This window comes from Athene noctua, chromosome 4, assembly GCF_965140245.1.
Source record: "Athene noctua chromosome 4, bAthNoc1.hap1.1, whole genome shotgun sequence".
Taxonomy (NCBI): domain Eukaryota; kingdom Metazoa; phylum Chordata; class Aves; order Strigiformes; family Strigidae; genus Athene; species Athene noctua.
Window position 1 is genome coordinate 55,729,567 of NC_134040.1, and position 18,642 is coordinate 55,748,208.

General features: G+C 41.4%; 1 protein-coding gene across 1 annotated transcript in view; it reads right to left on the bottom strand.

Annotated features, from left to right (window-relative positions):
- The window catches only part of LOC141959717 (transmembrane protease serine 11E-like), a 42,384-nt gene that overhangs the window by 12,091 nt on the left and 11,651 nt on the right, over window positions 1-18,642 (bottom strand). The window contains exons 4-5 of the mRNA XM_074903957.1: window positions 8,441-8,508; window positions 5,074-5,237 (exon numbers count right to left, since the gene is read on the bottom strand). Of these exons, the coding sequence (XP_074760058.1) occupies window positions 5,074-5,237; window positions 8,441-8,508 (232 nt within the window). The remainder of the gene's footprint in view (window positions 1-5,073; window positions 5,238-8,440; window positions 8,509-18,642) is intronic.

An 18,642-nucleotide genomic window follows, 5' to 3' on the forward strand; every position in this document is an offset into this window, starting at 1 on the left:
TTATCTCTGATGGATTCAGAGATTCCTACAGAAAAATGTGCTTGCTTTCCCACATCTTTAAGTAGTATCAATGTCACTGCATCAGAAGAATTAATCTTGTGTTCACTGCCTCATTTCGTTTTAGACATAGAGATCAGTGTTTATATTAAAAGGAAGATAACAGGCAGAACATTCAGTGACATAAACGGAGCCGGCATTATACTGAAGTAGTTCAAACAAGGCCAGCAAATATATTATTAGAGGATATTATACATTTTCAGTGTGGAAAGGGCTAGAGATGGGTGCAAAATTAAAGACGAGAAATCTGATTTTAAAATCTGATCCAGCTTTACCCAGTTACATAATTTTTCACAGATGTTGATTCCCAAAAGAAACTTTTCTTTAAAGGTTTCCACTCGTGGTTTTTTATATGTCATAATATAACTTCTAGCTTCAAAGGCAAACTGTGTGTTCCATCCTCTATTATGTTAAGTTCTCCCATCTTGCTTGTGTAAGTTGTTCAACAGAGTGCATCTGTCCTGCAGTACAGACAGAGACAGGGATAACAGCTCAACCCTAATACTCTTTAATTATTTTAAAGACCATGAAGGCCCAGTACTGGGGTGAAATGAGAGTGAGAGCAGTGAGCAGCAAATTCAGTCATGTTACCAAAAACTGTACCCAAAAGGAAATGCAGGAGTTCCTTGAAAGATGGAAAAACATGAGCTTTGGGCTCAGCAGGAAAGTCATGCTCTTGTGTGGTTACATAGTGCACACAACCTAAAACTTCTCCCCGCTAATCTTCCAATATTCTCTGCACTCCCTCAACAGAAATTACCCCCCTAGAGTTACGCACCCTTGTAGAAGCAGCAAAACATGGCTTAGATACAGGTGATGCGATTCTCATTCCTTCAGTGAGGGAAGAGTAACCCGGTAGAGACAAGACAAAGGTTTTGTACCTCTAACTGTCCCTGTCACCCAGCCCTTCCCTCCCTACTTATTGTACACTGGACCCATCCTCACATCCATGACTCCCCCATCCCTGCCATCACATCTTAATTCTGTCCATGAGGACAAGCAGAGGTCCACACCTCACAGCATACTTTAAACAATTCCATCTGGCTGTCCTGCAGCCGGAGGAAGGATCTGCATGGGGAACTACGTATCAGTTCTGTGGCGTGAATCCCAGCTGATAACAGTTTATAGCATTATTGTTTTTCCTGGCCTACACTCATGCCTGGCTTCAGTCAAGGTCCCACTACAGTAGGGGCAGCCCAAATCACTTGCAACCTCTGCAGGCAAGGCAGAGAAAGGAAAAAAACAATCATTGAGGGAGGAAATTAATTAAATCAACTTTAATCAATTAATTATCCAGGTCGCCTAAGAAGTTAGGCCTGGGTGATTTCCTGCTTAATTCCTTCAATCACAAGCATGTCCTTCCAAAATACTAATTTAAAAATACATTTCAGTCCCTCCCATTTCAGTCAGCTTCTCTACATTGTTGCAAACACTGAAATGTACCCCCTTGTGCCAGAGTAATGGCATCAAAGTAGGGGAATGTCAGATCTCCACTGTATTTCCCAATGTATGGATGCACGTCCTGTTCCACTCCCCCAAGCTGCTGCTGCGGCTAGTGAAGTACAAAAAACAGGCTGCTACATACATTGTTTGAGATGAAACATTCCTCAATCATCCAGGTCAGACACTCATCTGCATGCCTTCCAAAGAAGGCTCGATAAAGTACTGAGAGTCTATCTCCTAGGTTCTGTACTTGGTAAGAAGCTTTAGCAAGCCCCAGATGCCAGATAAATAGAAATAATAACAGTTGACTTGTTGATCAAAACTAATTCATGACTCATTGTTCATGGTCAAAACCTTGGCTGTGCAACAGGCGGGCATACTTCCTACTCACTTTGAGCAGTGCCAGTGATCTTGCAATAAGTTTCTCTCTGACATCAGAAGCACATTCCCAAAAATACATTTTGGGAGACTTCCAACCTACCTGACAAAGGGAAATAGTCTGGCAAGCTGCTCTAGGCTTTGCTTAATAAGGATCCAAGCTGTGACCTGACTCTACTTCTAAGCAAGAAACCCTGGGGAAAAAAAATGCAGCCTTGTAGGAGATCTCTTTAGTGCCAGAACTATACAGAGGACAAACTGCAACACCTTCTCCTTTCAGTGCTAGTGGAAAAGCAAGTCCTAACGTGGGTGTTTCCAAGTCACCCGACTTTGATATCTCATTTTGCTGGCCCTTGAACTGCTGTTCAGAGAAAACAGGACTTAGTTTGCCTGATTCTTCACTGAAAAATATTTAGGCTTCCAGCGGGGTTTGTACACGAGTGCAGAATCTCTATCACCTCTGATTTTTTATCAAAGCTGTAGTGGATGTCTGGAGATACCGTTGTCCTTGACAAGGGGACTATGAAGTCTAGCTAAATAGGAAAGCAGGGACTTCAGTAATAACGCATCTGAAGACATAAATGTATTTTTGCAGCTCTATGTAAAGAACATTTACTGTTTAGTGATGGTACAAAACAGAGATAATATTATTTTGTTTTCCTTTAAGATTTGCACACTTGTTATTTTTTTCAATTTTTTAGTATACTGCTGCCCTGAACTGCAGCTGAAGATCCCAAGTGTTGCATCCAATTTGCAGTAGTTTGTTGCAGCTGATCCCCAAAGCAAATACTTTTGAGTGAATTGCAAGTTGAGGCATGGTGATGAACAACAAGATGATTAGATCCTGGGAGGAAGACTTAAGGATGTTCTCCTTATCAGACCCTCCTAGCATGCAAAGTAAATAACTGCCTGACCTGGTTAGCTATGCTTAGCTAAACTAAGCTACGTATTATGACCCCCAAATTAGAATATTTTGATAAGGTGATTACAATGAACAGGTTAATGATTTTTCTACAAGTCATTATGAAAATGCTCTGAGATTGCCTCAACATAAACAAGGATTTCAGTTGGCAAAACCATCAAAGCTGCAGTGAAACAAAATCTAGAAAAGTGCTGCAGAGCATGGAAAAAATCTAGGGCTTCTTAGCTTTCCTTGGTTTAAAAACTAATGTTGGACAGGATATTTCAGGAGGGGAGAAAAGTGAGAAATGCAAAACCTTGATCCCTCTCTGGACTTCCAGGATCTGTTGAAAATTGTCACTTCTCCCAGGCGTGAGGAAGAAGATAAGCTTTATAAATTGAGACCTGCATCTCCTGTAAGCACATCTATACTCTTCACATGACTTAACTTGGTTTTCTTAAACAGCAGCACCAATAGAGGCTTGTCTAAGCCTCATAGCACTGCTGAAATCCTATTAACAAAGAAAGATCCAAATGGAACCTTTTACTGATGTCTCCTAGAAATGGCAAAGTATTGTTTATGTTCCTTTGTGTCACGTGTAATGGTTGCATAATACTAGTCCTGTAGTGAGTAGACTTACGCAGTCAGTGTTTTATGGTTAGGCTGGGAGAGCCAAGAAAAGCAATACAAAATTTATCATACAACTTTATCAAAGTAACACAGAGATGCCATCTTCTACTGAGACCAAATATTTAATGAAAACATTGTGATTCAATTATGTCAGCTAATTTTTTTAACTAGCAACAATTGCATTACTGTAAGAACCCTGGTGTAGTTCAAGGTCAACTAAAAGAGAGTTTTGAGTCACTTCCCACATTTACCAGACTGAATAAAAGCTAGACAGAAAACTTCATGAGAAGATCACAGTCCTTTTCTAACAAGCATTTGTGTACTCCTTCCAATTTTATCCTTTGTGTAAGGCACCACATAAAACTGAAGCTTCAAAATTAACCAAATCATGACCTCTCTTTAAAAAACAAACAAACAAACCCCCAAAAGCTCTTTGAATCTCTCTAGTTGATGCTCACATACTATTTCATGTGTGCTTTGCTGAACAGGAACTACTGGCACAGAAACACCACTGCAGAGCAATGGTGATCTTTGCCCAAAGGGATGTCACCCATCATACTGAGCCATTCCAATAGGGAAGACTAGTTGGCCCATCAAGAAAAAATGGGGGGGTAACAGCTCATATTTGAGTTTCACTGCATTGCTGCAACGCAGCGTGCCCAGTTCAAGCACCAAGAGGTTGCTCCTGGTTATGTCTAAGTGGGAAGAAGTCTGTATCCATCCAGCATGGAATCTGGCCCAGGCTTCTCGTTCTTTCAACACAGCTATCTGGCTTCTGCAGATCTCAGCTGGTTTAAGTAGTCCAGTGTGGAAAAGCAAGAAGCAAGTAACCACCCCCGTGCTGTACTGTGACCCTTGTGCTAGGACTAAGTGAAAGATCTGCCAAAACACATTGATCAAGTATCTGTCCCTTCCTTTCAACTAGCAACTCATTCTTGAAAAGTCTGACACCCAGAAAAAATGCTGACTATATATATAACTGAAGCCAAGTCAGAGACAAGAGTCTGAGCCTGCAGAAAAATATCAGAAGTGTAGAAGGGGAGGGAAACCCACTTTCAGTGCCAGTTTGGTAATTCACTAAGTCAAAAAGATGGTGTTGTTAATTTTCACATCCTGCAGATGCAGGTCTTCTTTGCAAAGAAGTGGCTACAATCTCAGCTGAGAAATCACATAGATAAGAACATTTTCCCTTTCTTTTCCTTTCCCCGGGGGAATTTGCAAGGATTTTGATCCTCTCACCAAATATATTTTTTTCAGTGCACTGGCTGTTTCCCCACTGTCATCTAAGCATAGTTTCTGCACTTGCAGGCTCCTCAGAGAAGAAGCAAAGACCTAGGGAGCATGTTTGTGTTGCTGTGTACTGAAGCACTGTGGTGAGCCTCCTACTCTTTACCCTGATAGTAGCATAAGGTTGGTACTGCAGTTTGTAGGGAGGCTAAGGCTATACTGAGAGGCCACAAAGCAACTCTCCTGTTTATCCATATTTAGGATATATTTACAAGACCTACGTGGGGCTTACACATTGTCACTGGTTTTGTTCTAACTTAATAGGCAGGAAGGACTGTCATTCAGATTCAGTAACAGCTGTCATCAGAAAGGAAAAATCAAGTCTCATCAATGAGAAAAGGGCAAGAACTACCTTTAAAAGAGATGTATATACTCACTTGAGATGGTAGAAGATCTGACATTTATTCGCAGAGGCCCTGTGTATTTTTTCAGGCCTCTCCGTAAGATCCTTTCAACTCTTTCTCGCAATGCTTCTCTAGAATCCGTGGAGGAGAACCAGAATGTAAGCAAAGCCTCTGCCATCACACCATCAGTATCTGGGCTACAAACCAACAAAACACAGTTTGGTTAACTTCAGCCCATTTCCACATTTCTTAGTTTTTATCTTAGCTCCTCTAGCAATGGCAATGTAGCATCAAGTATTAGATACATTTCTGTACATTTTGTATATTTTTGAGAGGAGGAATTGCCAAAAGAAATCCAAGCAAATGCTGAATGGTCACACATGTCATAGGTTAGAAGAAGGCATGATGCTTTCTGTGAACAAATGGCAAGACCAATGTTATACTGGAGACTAAAAAACAGTCACTGACTATGTGCTGAGGACACAAGAGCAGGAAGGAATTAACTGATGTGATTGCAATAAAGAGCTGGATACACAGCACTTCAGAAACGTCAGGTAAATGGTTAATGGTATCTAGACAGACCTTTCCAGGTCTCTGTACATACACAGAGTAAAAATTTCCAATCATCATCATCAGAAAGGTACTTGAGCAAAGGGGAGAGACCACACAACCCCATTCCACCACTGCAACTGCTTGGGAGAATGTGACTAATAACCTCATGTTATGCAACAACAAATGAAACTCAGCAGCATATCCACAATCTCCTTATCACAGTCCAAGAGATGGACCATGAAAGGAGGCTTTCACATCCCACTGAAAAGTACAAGTGGCACCCACACTGGGACACTCAATTCCACAGCTTTGATGTAAGATCAGAGGAAAGAAAAGGAAGAAAAATGTTTTAACAGACTGAATTCACGTGGTAGTGGTATTTATTTTTCCTTAAAGCATCAGATACTGCAAGAGATGAATGCTAGACTACAAATACCAAAGTGTCTAATCTGGCATAGTAAATCTTGCTCTGTGCTGCAGATGGCTTATCCTTGGTCATTACACAGTGAAGATAAAAGTGTGCACTGAGAACCTTCTCTCCTGTGCCTCCTCCCGCCCGAGTCGAGAAGCAATGACACAACCCACAACAGGTGGAATCACAATTACTTCATACAGGGGCAAGCTAAAAGCAGGTTGCTCTGTCTTAAGCACCGTTCTGATAGAAAAGGAAAAGAGAAGATCCTCCAGTTATATCTCACTATTTTGGAAATTTGTAGTTACCTAAAGGAAAAATCAGAAAATTAAAAACAGAAGGCAAGTAGCTTACAGAGAAGTCATGCAATCTTCGTGTGATCTTCGAAAGGAACATGCACCAAAATGAAACATACATTTCTGCTATCACCAGTGAAGGGCAAATAAAAGGCCATGTGTTACGAGCACACCAAGGTATGCCGAGCATGCTCATAGCTGACCAGAAAGACACATTGCTTCCCCCAAGGATCTCATAATTGAGACTGAGTAGCTACACGTGAACTTTCCAACAGGCTGTTTTTTCCCTTTGTGCCAACTTCAGCATGATTGCCACTCAGTTTATTTTCCAGATATTATCTGATCCAACTGTGGGCGTTGCTCTGCATTTCTGATCTGTTCTCTCACCTCTTTCCCCGCTCCTCTTCCTGTGCTGTGCCACGCTGGAATTACTGTATCAACTCTTGCAAGAATACCACACCTCACGAAACTCTCAGGTAAGTACAGCCTGCCTTGAATCACTCACTGCATAGCTAAGGTCCAGAGCCAAAGACACCTAATCAAGATTTGGTTTGTCTTTTTCAGTGAGCAGTGGGCATTATTACTAAAGCATTGTTTACACTGAGCCAAAAATATGCACAGTGCTTTCCAAGCAAATTCACAATGATCCTGCTTAAAAGAGTTTGCAGTTTGAGCACTTAGAGGCATAAAGTTTGTATATATGAAATAGCAAACAAGCTCTGGCACATACAAGTCTTGCATCCAACACAGCAAACATCACAGCAAATACCTCAGCCTGTCCTTGGGAATAAGAAGTAATGAAAAATATTACTTCTCCCTACAGATTGGCCTCTCAGATCCTTAAATGACCTTGTCTGCACTCACAACACTCTAGTTGGTATTAAAGAAAATATTCCTAAAGCTACATTCAAATAATGACTTGTGTGATTTGCCTAACTGGGGGTTAAGGTAGACCAGGAGGCAGGATTTCACAGACCACAGAACAAGGATAAATACATTCACAAGAATGAGATCTTGAGTGTCATTAGCCTTGAAGCTTTAGACATTCAAGGTTTGCTTGCAAGGCAATGGGCACTGTCAGTCAGGAACAAGACCTTAGCATTACAATAGACAGTTCCATAAAAAGGTCCCTTTCAGCACTCACCAGGAGTCAAAAAAATCAAACCAAACATTAGATATTATTGGCAAATGAACAAAGAGTAAAAGAAAAACAAAACAAACCCACATTGTTCAAGGATAATCCCAACCATGGATCTGACCCCTTCATCTCAAAAAGCAGGGACAGCAGACCTGAAAGTGTGCTGGGAAAGAGCAGGGTGACAAGGAACAGTTCCTGCAAAGAATGACTGACCAGGCTGGGACTTTTAACTCAAGGAAAGAGTAGAGCTTATGGGATACAGGAGAGAAAAGCGATATGATGGGAGTGTCCGATACCACTAATTGTATGGAGAGAAGGGATAGAGATCGACTTTTCATCACCTCTTCCAGCACAAGAACTAGGGGCCATTGAATGATCCAAAGAAGGTGGCTCTTCACAAGTAACTCCTTACTAAAGGAGCACACATTTCAAGAGTCCAGAGGAGACTGGACAGGTCCTTGGAGAATAACTCCACTGGGGGCTGCTAAACAAACCACAACCACTTCAGGAAATCCCAAGTGGTAAATAGCTAGAGGTAGGGAGCATACCAAGAAGCAGTTATCATACCTGCCTGCTGTGATGCTACTGTTCCCTAGGCACCTACTTACACCCGTTCTTTGAGATGCAACAGTGACAACTGAGACCCTCTGAACCAGCACAACCATGCTTGGGTTCTACTTGACAAGCCCAGCACAGTAACATGACATCAAATGTTTTGCAAATGTTTTTTTATTTTTAGATAGCTCCAGTTATACCTGCTTTATGAGCTAAAACTTGCTCAAGTTCTGAATACAAACTTGTATCGAATTCAGACTGAAGTTTATCTTCTGCCTCAAGATCCAAAGGAGGGCAAGGTTCAGAATAAGATTACACTCAGTTGGGGATTATGCTTTGGTTTTACATAAAATACACTTTACTGAATCAGATTAAATGGCCCTCTAACTGGGCTTGGTGTACATTTCATTTTATCTCAGTTGCATGCATTTATTATATCTCACATACCTCACTCTGATTAAGCGTGAACGGATGTATTTTTTCCTTAAAATGGAATTGTAAAATGTCTTGTCGATCTGTTGAAAAAAGAAAAATATAAGATAACAACAAAAAAGGAGGGAAATGCACATATTGCTGGAAGCAGCATTCGGAAAGCAGCATTCAGTTATAAACTCATAGTTTACAGAACTAAAAAAATTAATCCAGCCCAGCCTGTAGGTCACATTTGCCACAGACCTTTCCTAACCGTTCCCCATTTGGCCTAAGGTACATCATAAAAAGTTACCCCATTTTTCTAAATATCCTATGACTACATTAGTGTGCCACTACAGTGCTGTCCTATCCACTCCCAGGCATACTGAGAGATATTTATAAACATCCTTGAAATACACTGCTGCAATCTGCCAAGGCACAGCCTCCTGAAGATGGTCTACAGAAAGGATAAAGCATGCTGTGCTCTGCACTGAGTTTCTCTTACTGGGGTCCTTTCTGATACAGCACTTATCCTTAGTCCTATAGAAATGTATAGCAAAACTACCAGTGATCTCAAATTATAACCCTCCAAAACCCTTGTGATTTGCCACATGCTAGGGTAATTCTCATCAGATATCAGAAATCTAGGACTCATAGGGAACCAGTCCCCAAATAACATCTTTGCTGGTGCCTGCTTAACCACATCCTGCTTTAGGCTGAACATTGTCTCAAGAATGCATCATCAGTCTGAGACAGCACAGTGTGATACTAATACTACATGGCATGAAATTCTGCCAGGAATGGCTCAGAATGACTGAAGTATTGAACTACTGAGAAATAGCAAAGTCACTAGTGAGTTATGCAGTTCCTCCTATCAGCAAGACACAGTAATTCAAATGTATCCTGTAAACATCAAATGCATTACAGGACAAACTGTGTAAAAATGCTTTATAAAACCATGCAAAGTTGTCTTTTTTGGTAGTTTTTAGCCCACAAATGATGTCTGATTTAGCCAAGTCTCCAGATTTTCTGTCTTCCAAAGGAAATAAATAAGTAATGGTTCTCAAACCTCTAGTATGTTGAAATCTTTCAGATGCAGAAACAAGCATGTAAGATTAAAATCTGGGGGTGCTTCCACCCAAAGAACACAAAGCCCCTCTTTCCAGCCTTGGTTGTCATTAAGTTGAAGCCTCATGTCATTACACAGTGATACTGAAGCAGAATAATTTCAAGATGAAAACTGCACATTTTATTATTTTAAGGTGATTTTATGCAGACGTTTGTAAGGCAAAAAAAGAAAAGCTCTTAATGGTCATGCATTGAGCTGATATTTTATCTTGCTGTTACTGGCCATTATCTGGAATTACTTCAGCATTTGGAACAGACAAAATTCTATGGAAAAAAAAAAAATATCAACTGCAACAAGCTACTGTATATATGCAGAATGCTCTTGTCACTTAGCAGATTGCCAGCTGCTACCACTGCATTTTATGAGGCATACAGTTCGAAATCAAGAATAAAGTGTTTTGTTTCTCTGCAGCCTGTTCCACCACCACCACCTTCTTGGTTACTGGAAGTATTTGCCCTCAGACAAAAAGTTTGTAGGGGTTTTTTGTGTTTTTTTTTTTTTTTTTTTAATTATAATGTTTGCTTATTTCTGTCACAGTGTTAGCTGCTTCACTGATGATTGTGTAAGCAGAAGCACGTAGTTAATCAGCACTACCAGCTTTGTGGCACGCAATGGCATGTGCTGCACTGCCTCTGAGAACTTTTGAGATCTTTGGGGCAGGGACTTTGCAGAGTGCTTCGCAAACAAAAGAGAGTCTTGAGCTGGACTGAGGTACACGTCAAGATTCTACATTGCTAAACAGTGAGTGAAGTGAAAGCAGTCTGACTTTAAGCTTGGGACTGAAGAGGGAAGAAGCCACAATCCCTTGCAAGGGAGGGTTAAGTCAATATGACATTCCTGAATCCTTTATCTCATCTTGGCAACTGGGTTTTCAAGCTATCTGTACTGTCTCATCTTAGAGACTGCAAGTGTTTTTGCTACATGTTCCACCTGCATTTCTGCAGCAGATCCAGGGGTCCTTACTTCTATCACCTATCCTCTTGTGTATCTTTGCTACAGCTTGAGCACCTCACATGGTTGTGGGTTTTGTACTCCTGGCATATTCAGCTTTCTCCCTTTCTCCTCACCCTGGACCACTTCCTCAACATTCTATATAGTCTGATCAAGAACACCATGTGCTGCAGGAAATACAAAGATTTCCAGTGGCATCTGACAAAATACAATTACACACAGTGCTTTTTACAAAAAGAATCTGAGTCCAAATGCAACTGAATTATCAGCAACAGACATGGTTTTCAGAAAATTCAATCCAAAAGGGATGTTAGCTATTTTTATGGAGAGAACAGGAAGCATGTGATTTAAAATGATACCAAAATTACTGGATTTGTGTTACTTCCATTCTCTTTCATAATATCATATCTGAATGAGAAAGCAGACGCTCTTCCTGTTACATATTGTCACTAGCTTTCCTCTCCTTAAGAACTGCCTTAGTACTATATCACCAATAGATGAAAAAACATCTGATGTCATTTTTTACCAGATGATCACTGGTTTTGTTTCCAGCCATCCTTGCAGGGCCTTTAACACCTTCAAACTTGACCTGATACTTTTTACTTCTGTAATCTGCTGTATTTTATCGGGAAAGACGTGCTGGCCAAACCTCTGCACTGTGGCCCCTATCTCTCACCTGCTGATGAATTCATTTGACAGATATGATTCTGTCCCAAGTCTCCTCTTTCCTTCAACAATGATTTTGGTAACTTGAATTATGAACATTAATCTTTATATTCAGACAGAGTTTACATTAGAGGAAAAAATGTAGCAAGATGCCTTCAGACAATAACTTTAAAAGATTAATGTTCTGTCTCATGTTTTGACTGTTCATCTTCTGGTAAAGCCTTTCACACCCGTATCAAACAGTAAACATTTCTCTCCAGCCTGCATATAGCTTTCTTTCCAGCTTGAGTCACAACCCTGGAAACAAAAAGCAACTAGAACTTTGTCTGGTAATTTAGTGGGACCTGGTTCAGCCTAGAAGAAGCATCTATACTCACTTTAAACATTTTGCTTTGATTATAGCCACTCAAAAGTGACACTGTCATCACCAGATCCCTTAAACTCACCACTGATTAAGTGCATCTCACTTGTTTTCCTGGCCCTTGTCTAGCAACTGCTCAGTGGTGACAGGTGCTGCTGCAAGCAAGGTCTGTAAGTATTCTTAACCATGTGCCAAGTCCTGCTCTTTTCAAGTGAGCAGCATTTTGCTGACAGCCTTTATTTTAGCATTTGTCTAAACAAGTTAATGTTTGCTGGCTAGTTTAGCTTAATGTTGTCTGGTATTTCCTCAGTTTAATTTCATATCCTCTATCCTTTTGACAAAACTTCTCTCCATGCAAATTTTTAAGACAAACTGGACTTCCCTCCTGAACACTGGTCCATCTATGCCAATACAGTAACTAATAGTGGCTAGTACCAAAGATGTAAAAAGAGGGCAAAACATTCCCACCTGAACAAACTCAGCCACAAAGGAAACTCTTCCTTGTTCCCTGCAGCCAGAAGTTGCTTTACACCTTGATGAACAGACTTCTTTTTCTATCCTGTCTTGAATAACTCCGGATCTCATCATTACCCTTTTTCTCATGTCACAGCATGGCCAACCCTCTGAGGCCTGCTATCAACCTATTAAAATTTTCATGATTCCAGTCACCCAATATACCCTGCCTCCCTAGGACCCAAAAAACCTCAAGCTCTGGAAGTAGGTCACATGCAACAGGTATCCTGGCCCTCCAGTGTAGGATGGGCTGACATGAGCTGGGCTTGCCCAGATATGTAGCTGGGTCTGGAAGTGGCCCAGCAGGTTGGCTGTGTCAGCCTTTGCTTTCTTCCATCACACACTGCACTCAGGGTACCAGGATTTATCAAAAAAGTTATCTTAAATCTAGTTTGACAGAACTTTTCTCCAGAATATTTGCTGAACCCTCCGAATTACCTGTGTGGGATGTTCAAAAGCATTCAGTAGGTCTGGGAGCATAAATCCTCTTGTTGCTCAATACTATTGCTCTTTTGCTCGCTGCCAGTTTAGTCCTTAACAGCTATCCTCATCCTATATTCTTCCTCTTACCTCACTAGCTCTTTAGGGTGTAAAGCCCATTATTAGTGACTTTTAAAGCTTTTAACCATGAATATAAATTGAAACGTATCACCTAGTTCAGTGACTCCAGTTTGGTGGCAATCATACAGTATGAATTGCTACTAATTGGTTTTGTTAATTCTGTACCTAGCACCCGACTTGCTGGCTGATTTGCATCCAATTTATAGCTCAACCTGCTGAGACCCCCAGAGCTGACCATAATGCAAATCCAGTAGCAGCTCCCCTGAGATCCCGACATATCTCCTGCCCAGGTGACATCTAGAAACAGAGATATCAATTATCACAGCAGCGGCAGCCCTACAGCCACAGTGCTTGTCTGAGGCAAAGAAAATGGACCTGAAGGAGAGCAAGCGTAAGGATCTATGGGCCTCCAGCAAACCAGATCAGAAACTTTCCCATCAGAAGCCACACACACACACAAAGGCAGCATGTGTCATGGCAGGCAAGAGCAGAGTGATCCCATACATCTGAAAATGGTATCCCAAACTCTTCACCGAGTTTAAACTAACTGGACTGCTAAAGCTGGGAGGTAGGTAAGCACTATCTGACTTCACATTACAATAAAGGAGCTCAGCTGGAGGGTTCTTGGAGGCGTTGGCTGCAAAATAGATATAACTGACCTTGTACAGTAGTTCCTAAAAAGATTGGGCTTTCGGATAAAAGAAATTAAGAGGACTAATACATGGGATCACATCAGGATTTAAAGTATCATGCTTATGCCTAGTGCAACCAATTTCAAAGGCATGTAGTGGCATGAGAGTTTCATTACAGCCATGTAATAGTGACAGCTGGAATTAAGGTCACCTAAGTATTCCCATTCCTACTCCCTGCTTTCAATTATCCATAATTAGCTTCCTAAAACTTTCACACTGCCATTGAAATTTTGTCCACGTAGGGAGGAGATTTTCCATCTTTTGGAGAGAAAATCAAATCTGAAGAGAAAACCATCTGGACCAATATCCAGAGAAGGGCTTTTGTGTGTTTTGGTGTTGTTCTTTTTCCCCAAAAAATATGGTTTTCCCAGGAAACTGCACAGTCTTGTTTTTTAAGCAATATTTAGAGGGAAGAAGCTGAAATAAAGGCGCAAATAGCTCTTAGGAAAAGAATACTTTTGTGAAATCTAAGGAATATCAATGGTGATGTATTCAAGTAACAAGCACCCAGACACCATCAGCCACTCAAGTTCAGTACTGAATTTGGGTTCTCCCTTTTGACAACACCATGTTCTAAACAACCACTCTCTTGACCGGGCAGATTTTGATCTCAGTGACACCAGTTCACATCTTGAATCACTTCATTGATTTAATTACCTGTGAACAATGCAGTAATTCTGGATTGTGGGTCTATAATTAAGATAAGATTCTACCCTTAATCAACACACACTATCGATAACTGCCCTTTATTAAATTTTTAATTCTTTTTTCCAGCTCAGAATCACATCCATTTTCCTTATCCACATTTCATAGCTTTTCTTGCCACGCACTGAATCTGAATTAGAGTTACTTATCTGGGGGAGGTGGGGGGTGTCTTCCTATGACTTTTCTGGTTTTGTACATGCTTATTAGACCTTCTGCCTTGATGAACCAAGAAAGAAAATGAAAAAGAAAAATCAGCTTGTATACCTATTACTTGAGAAAATTACATTGTATTCATAAGTCAAAGAATCAATGACACTGAAGGATCACTGAATTTTAAGTTAGAGAAGAAGTTGGATATCAGGCACATTATTGATAACTAACCATTTTATTCTGGAAATTCATGCCAGTTAGGTAGAGCACATTGATGGTTTGAGATCTTACAGGTGAGGAAAAACACTAAGCTACAGCTTCGTGCACTAAGCTGCATCAACTCACACTAGCATTTAAAAGTATTTTATATTTTCCTCAATATTTTTAGCTGTCTGTGCTACTGTGACCTGTGGAAACAGGAAAAACTGGAATCAAAAGTTAAAGCAAGAATTCATCTCAGTTTTTAGATCAATGCAGTACATGCCTATGCCAGGGGTCTTTTTCTTTTTTTTTATTTCAAAAGGAATTTCTGAAGAAAGCATCACGAATGAGGTGGCAAGTGCTTTTAGTGAGCAATGTCCTCTCTCAGCGTACAGCATTTCACCTATACCTTTAAGGCCACACCTGTATATATATATACTGACAGTCGAGTGTGTTGTCAGTCTTTAATTCCAGAGCTAAATAAACAAGTCGTCGTACTGTCATCTTGGCCACCGTTACAATGCCGTGTGTCCCTGCTGGCTGAATTACCGTGGAAAGATGCTTGCTGCTTTGTTTCTAGCCCCAGTTACCCATAGAGGGCACCCTTACTATACCATGCTAGCCCAAGGACAATGCGAGACGATCCCCTTAAATAAAGCTTTTAAAGCAGAAGTTGTAAAATGTCCTAAATTTATTTTAGTATTTTTTTTCTAAAAATTCTCCTTAATCTTAAAGACCTTTTTTGCATAAATAAAAGATTTTTTTCCCATTTTACAACATTATTTTGCAGAACAATAAAAAGGAGTATTATTAAAATGTTTCTGAAAAGCTTACTTTAAAATGCTTTATTTTTCTGGCTTTTGTACTATAGATGCACTTCTAAATAAAATTTCCTTCAGTGAAGAATTAGAAAAAATTTCAATAAAAGTTCCATTCTTTTCACCTCATAGCAGTACTAAGCAAGTTCTTGAGGGAGCACATACAGAACCTAGGAATGCTTGGGTTTAAGTAAGGACTTAGGTTTTAAATTTTGGGATCTGTATCTGAGAACGCTACCGAATCTCTTTTGAAACATTACAACCAGGAACATTCTTACTCAGTTTGGTCTGGGTCTTGCAAGACTCTAAAAAGCCCCTGGAAAGATTTGACTGCTGCAGCTACAAAATTTCTCTGTCCAATCCATCTTCAATTTTCTTTTCTTTCAGGGGCTGAGAGGGGAAACAAAGTGTTTTATAGGGGCTGTACACATACAGCAAATGAAGTGACATGGTACTTGTAGATACTTGTGCTTTTCAACTTGCTCTAAAAGAGAGTCATGTTAGGCTCCCTTGAACACTCCCTTTTCTTGGGGCATGTTCAATTATCACCTCTAAATTACTTCTCACAGTCTGGTCTCCAGAGCAAATAGTCTTTAGGAGTATTTCAAAAACCTGCTACCTCGGGGATCTGCTCCTACTGAATTAACCTCCCAACCCAAGGACCGTAAGGCACTGATAGAGCAAGCCACATGCTTCTGAGCTTTACCTTAACACCCACATGGCAGGTGTGACAAACACACGTGTAGTTTCAGCCAGCTTTGCAGCTAGCTCCTAGCTCTGAAGAGATTTGTACCTCCCTCTCTCTCCCAAATGCACACACACACACACACACACATTTCTGCTTCCCAGGAAGACTTGAGTCATGTCTGACCCTAAAAAGGCCAAGTGTCATAAAACAGCAGTCTCACCTACTCAACTCACTACTGCTGGTCTTTTCAGCTAGGCTTCCTTTCTTAGCCAGTACTTCAGGCTTTGGCCCTGCAGATGTGACAGCAAACTATTTATAATTCACATGATACAAGGTACTTCCTGATATCAGGATGACTGCGAGCTTATCACTGGGTATAAAGCAGAGTCTTTCAGTTATAAGCATCCTGTTGAAGGCTAACCCCATGACCAAACAAGCTTATCAGGTGTTAAAGCTCTGCTTTCCATGGAAGCACAAGTGTCTATACGGGAGTTAAGGGAGAATAAACACAAAGCAACTCAAGTACTGCAGCAAGAGGGAATAAAACCTGAGTGGGCCAAAGGAACTAAGTGGGTCCTTTTCTGATTACCCATAGGCACTTCAGAAATTCCCTCCTATCTCTGGGGATCTCTTCTCAGATGCTGAAGTGGCTTTAAGGATTTGGCCTTTCAACTCAGTTCCCTGTGTGCACAGAGGAGACATCAGCGCCTGGGGGCTGGGAAAATACGGGAGTGCTTTGTTCATCATTGAATTGTGCTGAAGCAGCCGAGGATCTGCACCACTGAGGATGCAGAGGACAAAGTGGGCTCCCATTGCACTCCACTGGTGTCCTTTGTGGTGGTGGCCCAGAAAGCAGCTAAGCAGAGACATTGAATTCAGTGTTTAAGAGTTGGGTTGACATAGCGCTGAGGGATATGGTGTGGTTGGGAACTGTCAGTGCTAAGTTAATGGTTGGACTAGATGATCTTCAAGGTCCTTTCCAATCTTGATGATTCTGTGTGATTCTGTGAACAAGCCCTGTTTGTGAGCCACAAAGCAGCAGAGAACTACTGAGTACCAAATACTGCACTTGACAGACCCTGGGATCCTCACTCATCTTAGCAACACCAAGAATAGGAGGGGGGTGTGTGAGGAGGGAGGCACCTGCCTGCCCCTCTGCTTCTACCCCCTCATAATGAGGGACATGTGTTAACAACTTCTAAAATCATCATCTTCCAAGGGAGAAGACTGCCTCCTTCCTTACCAGCTCCAGTATAGGGACTTATCAGTGAGTCCTTAAACCGACTGAGAACCGGCACAGTCATCAGAACTATTCTGCAGCATTTCCATGTGGTATTTCAAGTGCCTCTGTAATACCCAGTAGAGACACTATTTCTAAATTAAACCCTTACTAATTCAATTCTATTAGACATGAAAAACTTCAAGAGCTGTATTCATTAAAAACTTCACCAACATCTGTATTTAAGGATACAGAAGATTCTCTTATTGCTTGAAGTCAGTGAAGCAAGATGTCTGTTTCTAAAAAAGATGTCTTGACACATAATACTGAGTCCCGAGGCAAGAATTACTTGATGAAATTCCATGACTTCAGTAGAAATATTGGGATAGGCAGTAGTTTCCCAGATAAAGTACCCAGGTATCCTCTTAATACAATTCCCAACCACTCTGCCCAGAACCAGCCGGTTAGTTCTGTGCCAATTTCAGATGGTGGAAGGATGGGGGAGAGCCCAGGTGTCTTGCAGATGATGAGATAAGAGGGGAAATCCATGCTAGTCCATTCTGTGGCTCAAGGCACTCACAAAGAGAAAACAAACACCTCGCCTCTCCCTTAGCTGCCCAATTAGCCAAGGAGGGAGCCACGCTACACACATACCTGAGGGAGCATCCATCCACCCAACCCACAGCCTGGCTTACCGTCACATGGGAGCAGAAGAGAGTAGAGGATAATGGACAGGGCATAGCCCCAGAAGCAGGGGAGGGTACACAGTCCAATGCAAGAGTCCACAAAGACACATGGACTGGGACACGGAGAAGCAGCCTGACAGCATGTCTGGGAACAGCTCTGGCCAGAGAAGGAAACAGTTTGATCCTAGGTGCCTGAGAAAGGAGAAGGGTGCCATAGCCTGTCCTCAAAGAGAGGAAAGCCCACAGCATCTAGGAGTATCAGAAAGTTATTGTAGTGGTAAAAAGACCAGACAGGTATATTTGCAGGTCACTGGTGGGCAGAATAAAGACTGATGACCATCGATGAAGTACTCATTTCAAGCCCTCCAGAACGCACACCTCCTTCCCCTGGGCTCAAAGATAACTTTCCACACTGGACACAAAGCCCCTCCACCCTCCTCTCTGAATCCAGGACTATCTAGCAGCTTCCTTCACACTTTGGGGTGCCAGAGAGGCTGAAAAAGAAAGAGTAGGGCCTTGGAAATCTCCTCTGGGATGCTGTTAGTGAGAGAGTAGTTAGGGTCTCCAAGGCATTCTTGGGAAATCCAAAAGAATACTTCTTGTGAAGGAAGGAAAAACATCCAAGTCTGGTGCAGGAGCTGGAGAAAAACAGTGGGTAGAAGTTGTGCAGACCAGCCAAGCATTAAGTGAACCCACTATAAAATACAGGCTCCTCGGTGAAGGAGCCATTAAGACTGTGATTGTGCCCTTTTTATCCAGTGCAAGAGGGGATGGTCTGGCACAGTGCATTTTAGCTTGGCAAGGGAAGAATGACTGGTGCAGCTAGAAAAACGAAGCAGCTCTGGTGAGCTGGAACATATCTTTCCACAGTGGCATTCAGTCAGATCTGCTTTTTCAA